The sequence below is a fragment of the Penaeus japonicus genome, unplaced genomic scaffold (genome assembly GCF_977035675.1).
Source record: "Penaeus japonicus unplaced genomic scaffold, GWHDUDI00000001_assembly GWHDUDI00000004, whole genome shotgun sequence".
Lineage (NCBI taxonomy): Eukaryota > Metazoa > Arthropoda > Malacostraca > Decapoda > Penaeidae > Penaeus > Penaeus japonicus.
Genome location: NW_028234406.1, coordinates 3,311,903 through 3,324,402, shown reverse-complemented (window position 1 = coordinate 3,324,402; position 12,500 = coordinate 3,311,903). Strand labels below are relative to the sequence as shown.

Below are 12,500 nucleotides of genomic sequence, written 5' to 3'. Positions count from 1 at the left end.
TTGCAAAACCGTCTATACATCCATGTTTTTTATGCCTTTATGTAACCAATAAACATCGAACAAGTAAACACTGTGGGTGCGGCTCAGCCAGGAGTCAGTGTGGAATGGTCACGCAACAGGAAGAGAGAGTAGGGGGGGGGGTGAGGGTGGAAGAGGAGGAGGAGGAGAAGGGGGGGAGGGTGGAAGAGGAGGAGGAGGAGAAGGGGGGGGAGGGTGCAAGAGGAGTCGGAGAGGAGAAGGGGGGAGGGGGAGGGAGGGAAGAGGGGAAAAAATGGTTCACATGACTCTTAGCGTGAGAGAGAGAGAGAGAGAGAAAGAGAGAGAGAGAGAGAGAGAGAGAGTGTGAGAGAGAGAGAGTGGGGGGGGTTATTCGGAGGTGGTTTGTGGACATATTGAACAAGGCAGTCAGCACGTGAGCTACAGGTAGCACGGGCGTCTACTACATATCCTGCAGGAGTGAAATTCTTTGTGAACTGAGTGCTCGCTGTGCAGAGTGTATTGGGTGCATGGTTAACGCCTTCCGTTGCAAGAAGGTAAAGACGGGAAGGAAGAAGTGATGGAGAATTTCACCAGTTGTGAGGTAATAGTTTTACGACACTCTCCACTCCCTTGGTTGTGTCTCTGTGGCAAGTAGTTCGTGAAGATGTCTCTCGATACCTTTCTCTTCTCTTTTCTCTCTGTCTCTTCTTGTTCTCTCTCTTCTGTGTTTGTGTGAGTTATTCTGCGTCTAGTTATATATTGATATTATTTATTTTTATATTGTATATTTAGATATTTTTATATTTATATGATTATACATGTATATATTGTTTAGAGAAGATAATTTATGCTGTGAGGATATTGGTGTGTTATTGTTATATATATTTTTATTATATATATATATTGATATATGTGTGTGTGTGTGGGGGTGTGTGGTTGTGTGTGTGTGGGGGTGGGTGTGTGTGTGTGTGTGTGGGTATTTATATTTATATTATATATATATATATCAGCTAACAAACAACACACTCCATCTAGCTTATTTTTATTCATATATATTTACGTTTTATATTTGATAGTTAATTTATATATATATATATATTTATAATATATATATATGTGTGTGTGTGTGTGGTGGGGTGTGGGTGTGTTGGTGTGTAAAAACGATTGTTGTTATATATTTTTTGTCTTCTAGATGTCGGTTTGAGAGAGTGAGTGTGTTAGATTGTTACTTATAGTTTAGAGAGTTAAACATATAATTTTGAAGTTATTATATATTTATAGATATATATATTTATAGTGATATATGTTTGTGATGTACCTATACACACACTCTCACACACACTCACATTATGGAGTTGATTTATATATATATATATATATATATATATATTATATATATCATATTATATAATATATATATATATATGTATATACATACATATTATATATTTTATTTATATATATATCTATATATATTTATATATATATGTATATAATATATATATATATATAAATATATTTTGTTATTTATTTATATATCTGTGTGTGTGTGTGTGTGTGTGTGTGTGTGTGTGGGTGTTATGTGAGTGTGTGTATGAGGTGTGTGTATATATATATATACTATATATATATATATATAGTTTATATATATTTATTATATATATATATAGATATATATATATATGTTTATATGTATATATCTATATATATATATATATATATATATTTATATATATAATATATACGATATTCATACCATTTGTATATTTATATTATTTTATTTATATTTATATATATATATATCTATTATTATATATATATTATATGTGTGTGTGTGTGTGTGTTGTGTGTGTGTGTGTGTGTGTATTATTTATTAATATATATATATATATAGATATATATTATAATTTATATTTATATATATATATTTGTATATAGGTATATATATTTTTATATAGGATATATATTTAGATATAGTTTTATATATATAGATGTTATTTTTATATTTGTTTTTTATATGTTATATATGTATATTTTTTATATATATATTTATATATATATATATATATATTGAAAAATTATATTAATATATATTTATATATTTATATCTTATATATATATTTATATAGACATATGTATATATACTTATTATATATATATATATATATATATATATATATATATATATATATTTTTATATATATATATATATTATATATATTTATATATACACACTCCATATATATATTATATATTTATATATATTTATATTTTATATATATATATGATATATATATATTATATATACATATGTATTTATATTATACATATTATATAGTTAATAATTATTTTATATATATATTTATATGATATATATATATACACATACAGATGTTATATTTATATATTTATTTATATAGATATATATTATATAGTATATATTTGTACTTATGTTTTGTTTATATGTGGATATGGATCTATAGATATATATATATATAGATATATATATATATAAAATGATATATCAAATATCTATACTTATTATATATGGTTATATAGATAATACATATTCTCATATATTGAGATATTTATATAATATTTATGTATATATATATATATATTTATATATATATAGAATATAGTTATTATTATATATATAATATATATACATTTTGTATTTTATCACATTTTGACATTTCCTTTAATATTTTATGATTTTCTTGCATATCCTGGATGAGAAATAACGCTCTAATGATAATACTATTACCTTGAATACGAACATCATTAATACTTTTATAATCATGTTATAATATTATCTTCTTTTACAGTGTTTTCAGTGTTAACCTTTGATTCTAAGACAAACATGTATTCCTAGATGCAATGAGAAGTGTCTGATTTTTGTATGTTATAAGATTCAATCATTATTGGCGTAATCTGAAATGAATACTCATATATGAATTATATTTCCTAACTTTGCTAAAACACACCTCGTTCTAATCTATTGTATTTTTGGCTCCAATCATATATTTTGTCAATGAATTGTAAATATATTGAACTGATCTCTTTATTTAAACAGCAGAAATTATATGTAGCTAAAGAATAGGATAAAACAACAAAAGAAGAAGTAGAAACGAAAAAAACAAAAACAAAAACAAAAAAAGTAAGAAATATTGCCAGCAAACACAGGAAACAAATGACGAGCGATCTCTATTTTCAAAACATTTTTCTAACGGCTTTTAACCGTCCGTGGCTTTAGCATACCGATATTGATAATTTCATTTGTCAATTTTTCCTTACTGATTTGCCTTAAATTAATCATGATGGTTGTTTAGTTAATTTTTGTTTGTTACGTGATAATGAAGGATAATAGTGATGATAATGATGATGGTAATGCTGATGATGATAGTGGGTATATCAATATGATAGTATTGATGATGAAAATGATAGTAAAAATAGCTATTGTATCATTAGTGGCAATAGCGATAGCGATAATAAGCGTAATAATAATCGTGATAAAGAAAAAAATGATAATGACAATACAAGGGATGATGATGATGATAATGATGAGGATAACTGTCATTAATAAGGGTAATAAAAACAAGAGCTATAATGATTATAGTGATAACATGATAACAATAATGGTAATAACAATGCTACTAATAATAATGACTATACTGTTAATGATGTGAATGATAATGTTAATAATGACAATAATAATGTTAACAATAATAACACCAATAATGATGATAATAACCTTGATGATAGTCAAAATAATCATAATGATAATACTAACAAAATTAATCATGATAATATTCTCAAGCAGATCATTTAGCAAAAGTTAATTTTTGATTTCAAACATCGTTATCTTGATGTATTTTTATATGTTTTTCTGTTATTAGTTTCCTTTGTCTTTCTTTTTATATTTTATGAGAAATAAAAAACTTCAATTGAACTCCCGTGTCACACACTCTCATTAATGGAAATACAATAAACAATAAAAAAAAAAAATAGAAAGATATATTTCATCCGAATAATCGTTTATTGAAAAAGAATGTGTTATTTTTCTTCATTAGCGCTCCTTAATTAATGGCCGGGAGTGTAATTATTCTTGTGCCAAGTGAGAGGTCCGTAATGATGCATGTGTTAGTGTTGTTCGATAGAGAAATGTATTGCAAACACCTGCAATTTCTCATTCATCACGGTAAAAAGTGACATACCTGAAAAGTTCATCTAAGTATCTGTTAATTCTGTAACCAGTCATTAGGAATGAACGAAGGTAATATGGTGTTCACTCCTCCATTTACAAAACTTACTAGAAAACGAAAGATATATGTCGGTTTCTATGCAGTGATAACTCGTTCATTCTTTGTATGATTTGATCAGATATCAACATAACATCAACATCCTTTCTAGAAACTTTGTACAATCTCGATTTCTCTTCGTAATTTAATAGATATTGATAGAATTCAAAGCTATGGGACAACAGGTGGTATATTTGGATATCTATGGACTATTTTCTCCTTTCAGATGAAATGGACAAATACAATTCCCTCAATACAAGAAGGAAACAAAAGCTAGTGCGGAAAGCGATAAGATCTCTTGTAATCAGATAATCTATAGAACTTACGATCCTTTGGAAATTCAAAGGAATATATTGCTTTCAATCTCTGAGTTATCGTAAAATACGAACGTCTTCTAATATGTCGCAGTTCTAGAACATAAAGCCAAAGACATCTAGATATTGAAATAAAGGGATGAAGATTCTCCATTAGTAGCGAGGGTGTCTACTAGCTAATCTTAAGAAAGCAAAATCAGGTGGGGGGAGGAAGGGGGCGGGGCAGTTGACTTGATAATGAAATAAATTACGTCATCATCTTTAAAGAGAGTGGGAATCTATAGGTAGAAGGATCAAGTGTGAGAGATATGAGAGATAGAGATGAGAAAGCGAGAGATTGGAGGATTGAAAGTAAACAGAGAGAGACTGAAGAGAGAGAGAGATAGGGAGAGAAAGAAAACAGAGAGAGAGAGAGATAGAGAGAGAGAGAAAGGGAAAGAGATAGATAGATATATAAATAAATACAGATAGATATAAAGAGACAGAAAGATAAAGAGAGAAAAAAATAGATAAAGGAATCGAAACAGAGAACGAAAGAGAGAGTACATGAAACAACACTACACATCTAACATCACCACAAACACACACACTCCCTCCGATCTCCTCCCAAGCAACCCCCCCTTTCCCATCCCTTCCCTTCTCTTCCTCAAGGACCCTCTGACCCACGATTCTCTCACAGGGCGCGTGTGGAGAAGCCCCCATGCGACCGTGGGAAGAGGAGGAGGTCTGGGGAAGCTTCCGACGATGGCACATCCTTGTCCTCACTGGCTTGGCGGGGCTGGCTGTCAGTAAGGATCCTCGGCTGGTGTTTGAGATTCGTGGTACTGTGCATGCACGGTGTATATATGAATGTGTTCATTTCTATGTCTCTCTCTGTCTGTCTGTCTGCCTCTCTCTCTGTCTGTCTCTCTCTCTCTCTCTCTCTCTCTCTCTCTCTCTCTCTCTCTCTCTCTCTCTCTCTCTCTCTCTCTATCTTGATTTTATACGATAGTGTTATTTAGATTGTTAGTTATAGTTATATCTATATATAAATTAAATTTATATATATATATTTATATATATATATATAGATATATAAATATTAAATCATTTAATATATAGATGTATGTTGGTATGTATATACATATTTATATTCATTCAGTTATATTGAGAAATTTTAGATTTATAGTAAGTTAGCTAGGTAGTGAGTAGATTTATATATGATATGTTTTTTTTATTCTATAGTGTTATTTAGATAGAGTATATTTCTTGATATTTGTTTTTTTATATTTATATATATTTATATATATATAGAGTTCTTATAGTTGTTCAATATATATATCCAGGTAGTTTGATTTGTGAGTTTTTATATATATATATTATATATCTACTATATATCTATTATATTAAAATCTATATTCTCTAATGCATATCTTATCTACTATCGTATATATTTATATCATACTCACACATATAAATATACGAATATAAATATAGGATATATTCTATATATATTATAAGTATATTATATATACGTGCTATTTAGACACGTCTCACTCTCTCACACTCTCTCTCTCTCTAAATATATATACTATAATCTAATATTTTATATAATATATATATATATATATATATATATTATATATATATAAATAGATATATATGTATATATATCTTCTATATATATATATGATATATATATATATATATGTTATATATATATATATATATACATATATATATATAGTATATAATATATATATTATATATATACATATATAATATATATATATATAAATATATAGGTATATATTTATAATATATATATATATAGTATATATATATTATGTATATATATATATTACTGATATATATATATATATATATATATAAGTATATATATATGAAATATATATATATATATATATATATATATATATATATATATATGTATATATTTATTTATATATATATTATATTTCTTACATATATATATATAATTATATATATGTATATATATATATTTATATGGAATTTATATAAATAATATATATATATATATTATTTGATATATATATATATATAATATATATATAATATATATATATATATATATATATATATACATAGTATATATATATATATATATATATATATAGATATATGATATATATATATATAAATATTGTATATATAGCTCAACCTAATGTGTGATGTGTGTAGTGGTGTGTGTGTGTGGTGTGTGTGGGTGTATGTATATACTACAATATAGATATATCACTCATACCTACACTATATATATATATATATATATATATATATACATATTATATCTACATATATATATACGATATATCTATATATATAATGAGTCAGTATAGATATCATAGATAGATAGATTGATAGATAGATAGATAGTCACTAGATATCGACATATAGCATAGATAGATGATTTGACATATCGTGATACATATACGCGCAACATACTTATATATATATATTGATATATGATTATATATATATATTATTTATATGCGTATATATTATAATATATATGTCTGTATAGATAAATATGATATATATATATATTTATATATATATATACTATATATTTTATAAGCCTATATTTATATATATATATATATTTATATATATCATATATATATGCTCTATTATATATTTATATAAATATATATATATATATATTTATACTATATATTTATATTATTATAAAGAACTATATCGATAGATATACTAGAAAGAAGAGATAAATAAATATATAGAATGTAATCCAATAATAATAACTGAGTCTATATATGTATAGATAACGTAAATATATGTTATATTATAGATATATATAAAGATATAACTATGAAAGCGTATCATATGCTTTTTAATATATATATATATATATATATATATCAAATAAATATATAACATATTTCTTATGTATAATCTCTATAAAATTATCTCACTAAAATAAAATAAATATACAAAATTTTAGTATATATATATATATTTATATATCGATATAGATATTTATATAACTATACTATCAAGAGGCGATAAATCATATATTTATATATATCATAATATATAATAGTTGGTGGTGGTGTGAGTATTTGTGTGATGTGTGTGTGTTTGTGTGTGTGTTGTTGTGTTGATTGTGTTTGTGTATGTAGATATATATATAATCTATATATATTAATATATAATCTATCATATTTTTTATATTTTTTAGATATATCCATATAACTATTATATATATTTAATTTTATAAATACTATATCTATATAGTTATTAATATATATATATATATGTATATATCCTAACTCTATATCATATATATTGTTGTATAAACTATCAAGTGCTATACACCTCAAAACCAAAGCTCACCGACTAACTATCTATATATCTACTTACATACCATTTGTGAGCGCTGGATTGTGTGTATTATATATCTCATTCTACACATACATACATGCTTAACATTTTTTTTAGTTAAGCAATTTATATATATATATATATATCTTATATATATATCATATCAATAAGACGGTATATATATATAAAGTAGGTATATCCATATATATATCTATAACTAAAAATATATAAGTTAACTCCTATATATATAATATATATATATATATTATATATATATATATTATATATAAATATATAAGATATCGCTCGATATATATATATATATATAGTTAATATATATATATATATATATCTATATGTTTGTGTATGTTGTGTGTGTGTGGTGTGTGTGTATGATGAGTGCTGAGGTGTGTGTGTTGTGTGTATATATATCATACTAACTATATATATATATATATATAAATTCTATATATAATATATAGTATATATATTACATCTACATAATGTATTTTCCATTATAATGTATGTCTGTGTAGTGTCTGAACATATAGATGTATATGTATAATATATACCGAATAAATTATATATATATATATATATATATAATATATATATATATATATATATATATGAAATGTAATATGTTTGTATATATACATATATATATATATATATATATATCTATATATATATATATATATATATATATACATAGATTGTAGATAGAATAAATAGTATAGATATAATAGATATATATATACTATATAGTATATACATAAATATATTTTATATATATATATTATATATATTAGGTAGTATATATATATATATATATATGTATATGTATATATATATATATATATATATATATATATATATATGTATAGACACATATATATGTATCCACTATATATATATCTACTATATATATATATATATATATATATATATATTCCTCTCCTATGTATATATATTATATACTATAATATATATGTATATATACAAATATCTATCTATCTATCTATCTACCTATCTATCTATATATATATATAAATAGATAATTAGATATAGATAAATATCACTGATGATGAGTATTGCAATACTCAAAACGTCTGAAATAAATGATGTTCCCTGCTGCCCTGTCTGTTAACTTTCTTATTAAGGCCCGCTTCCAGGAGTGTGATAGCTGGAACAGAGATCAATTGTACTAACAAAGTATATAATATTATATATATATATGTATATATATATATATATATCTATATATATATATCTATATATTTAATATATATATTTGTGTGTGTGTGTGTGTGAATGTGTGTTTATGTGTGTGTGTGTGTGTGTGTGTGTGTGTGTGTGTGTGTGTGTGTGTGTTTATGTGTGTGTGCGTGTGTGTGTGTGTGTTTATGTGTGTGTGTGTGCGCGCGTGTGTTACGCATAACGTATGTAAATGTGTCCCCAGGCCTTACTATCCCCTTCACCCACCATTCCATGTATCCTAATTAACAAAGGCGCGGGTCGTCTTCTCCGCCTCCCTCGGGATAGACGCGCCCTCACGCCCTACGCTAATCTAGCCTGACCTTTAAGACCTCTATCCTTCGCTCCATTAAAGTTCAAGAAGACCACCAAGAGGCTTAAAATCCTCTTATTTTGATTTTGTTTTCACTCTCCCACGCCCTCAGAAGACCGCCCACCGTGTAATCGCCGGCGGCACAGCAGTGGGTGGGTGGGTGGGCGGGTGGGTAGGGGAGGTTCTGGACTATCATTCACACAGAAGGTGGATCGTGGATTAAGGTAATCGTTAGGGTCGTTGCCATAACGCAAAGTCTTTGGGAACGTCGACTCTACGCGCCTACCGGTGGAGAGTACTTCTTAATTCAAAGGACTCTAGGCCATCACGCCGGACAAGGGAAACTCTGCGGGATATATACGCCAGGTTTAACTAATCTGGTTGGGAATCTTTTTTGCTATTATAACTGACGAAAAAACATAAAGGGGTTATTTTTAGACTGCTTTCACAGATCCGGAGTCGATAGGAAGAGGGAGACTGAGAGAAAGAGGGATAGATAGATAGATAGATAGAGAGAGATTGTTAGATATACAGATAAATTAACAGATAGATAGTAAGACAAAGTGATTGATAGATGAATACAGATAGACTGATATATATATATATAGATAGATAGATAAATAAATCAATAAAATTAACTTGCTGACATGGCTATTACAGGATCGCATTAAAATCAGTGTTATGTGGGTGTTCTTAATGATCATCATCGCTCTTATCTGTGCCTGTCTCTATCTTTCTATTTCTCTCTCTCTCTCTCTCATTATCTCTCTCTCTCTCATTATCTCTCTCTCTCTCTCTCTCTCTCTCTCTCTCTCTCATTATCTCTCTCTCTCTCATTATCTCTCTCTCTCTCTCTCTCTCTCTCTCTCCTCCTCTCTCTTTTCTCTCTCTCTCTCTCTATTTATCCCTCTCTCTCTCTTAATAATCATCATCGCCCTTATCTGTGCCTGTCTCTATCTTTCTATTTCTCTCTCTCTCTCTCTCTCTCATTATCTCTCTCTCTCTCATTATCTCTCTCTCTCATTATCTCTCTATCTCTCTCTCTCTCTCTCTCTCTCTCTCTCTCTCTCTCTCTCTCTCTCTCTCTCTCTCTCTCTCTCTCTCTCTCATCAATGTGTCTTGTGTGTGTGAGTTGTGTGTGTGTGTCTTAGTTGGCGTGCGTGTGTATGTGTGTTTGTATATATAGCTCCTCTCTATACATTATCTCAACAACAAGGTCTCAAGAGATCTCACATCTCTGATTCTCTTTAGCATAATCTCTCTATGAAACGACTCTCTCTCTGTAGCACCTTAAACAACTCTCTCTCTCTCTCTCTCTCTCTCTCTCTCTCTTCTCATCTCTCCTCTCATTATCTCTCTCTCTCTCTCTCTATCTCTTCTCCCTCTCTCTCTCTCTCTTCATTATCTCTTCTCTCTCTCTCTTCTCTTCTCTCTCTCTCTCTCTCTTCTCTCCTCTTTCCAAGATACATAAGTTATCTCGAGTCTCTCTCTAAATTTACTCTCTTGTCGATATCAGCAGTTTCTCTTAGTCTTTGCGCCCTCTTTCTCTCTCATCTCTCTCTCTCTCTCTAGTTAGAGGCTCGGAAATCTCTCTCACTCTCTCTCTCTCTCTCTCTCTCTCTTATTATCTCTCTCTCTCTCTCATTATCTCTCTCTCTCATTCTCTCTCTCTCTCTCTCTCTCTCTCTCTCTCTCTCTCTCTCTCTCTCTCTCTCTCTCTCTCTCTCTCTCATGTGTGTGTGTGTGTGTGTGTGTGTGTGTGTGTGTGAGTGCGTGCGTGTGTATGTGTGTTTGTATATATGAGCGTCTCATATGACATAACAACATAGTCCAAGAGGAACATCTTTGATCTCTTTAGCATAATCTAGCTAAGAAACACCCTTGTAGCATTATCATCCCCATTCCAAGATACAGAAGTTATGTCGAGTTAAATTGACCTTATTGTCGATATAAAAGATATTTAGGCTTGGCCCATTTTTAATAATGTTTAACGTTAGGTTAAAGGCTCAAATAGGATGAAGATTTTTCTGTTATGTTACTGGATTATGTTGTGTAATTTTGATGTCTGATATTAAGAATTATACTTTTCATGTAACGACCATGTTTCCCTTAACCATCGGAATCATAAAATATAGTTTAATTGGGAGACAAAATGTGAATGAAGAATTAATAATTTTCATTTATATCCATTCTCTTTCATACTTTTTACATATTTCTTTTAACAAATGATTGTTCTTAAGGACTGGTCTTGTGACAAAGAGGGGTAGATGAGGTGTTATCATTCAACATGTATATTATTTTGGATCAAAATAATAAATAAGTTGAAATGTCTTTTTTATCAAGATTATATAAAGATTATTCACTGGCCTGTAATATTTATAGACAGTTATTGTAGATATGTTTAGTTAAAATCTTCTTTTTCTCTCTCTCCTGTCTTCTCCCACCTGCCCACTCCCTCCTCCTTTCTCTCCAGATAAACCAATTTCTTGCACAATGAAGTTACAAAGGTGGTCGGTTTTAAGGATTAGTTGCAACAACTGTTCATCCTTGCATCCCCATTCCCCCCCACACACACACTTATATTATCTCCATTTGTGATTATACAGATTTCTTCTCTGTCTGTCTACGCACTAGCTTATTGATTTTGTTGTTGTGATTATTATCAATGTTATTATCATTGTTTTTATTATCATTATTATCATTATTTTTATTATCATTGTTTTTATTGTCATTGCCTATTCTTCATTCTTTGTCCTATTTTTTTTTATCGTTTTTTTATCTTTCTATTTTTGTATTTCCTTTTATTTTTTCTCTTTTCTCTTTTTCGTTCTAATTTCTGTCTCTATCTTTCTCTTTTTCATCTTTCTTTCGTTTCTCTCTCTCAGTTCTCTCTTCCTATTTAGCTTCTCCTCATTCCTCTTCCCTCTCTATTTCTCATCTTCCATCACTCTCCATCTCAGACTCCGGCGTTGC

The 12,500-nt window shown here is 28.1% G+C and overlaps 1 protein-coding gene across 1 annotated transcript in view; it reads left to right on the top strand.

Moving 5' to 3' along the window:
* Positions 1-418: 418 nt before the first annotated feature.
* LOC147471883 (uncharacterized) overlaps positions 419-12,500 on the top strand; it is a 33,743-nt gene continuing 21,661 nt past the window's right edge. The window contains exons 1-2 of the mRNA XM_086535435.1: positions 419-580; positions 5,274-5,382. Coding sequence (XP_086391561.1) covers positions 557-580; positions 5,274-5,382 — 133 coding nt within the window. The 5' untranslated portion in view covers positions 419-556. The remainder of the gene's footprint in view (positions 581-5,273; positions 5,383-12,500) is intronic.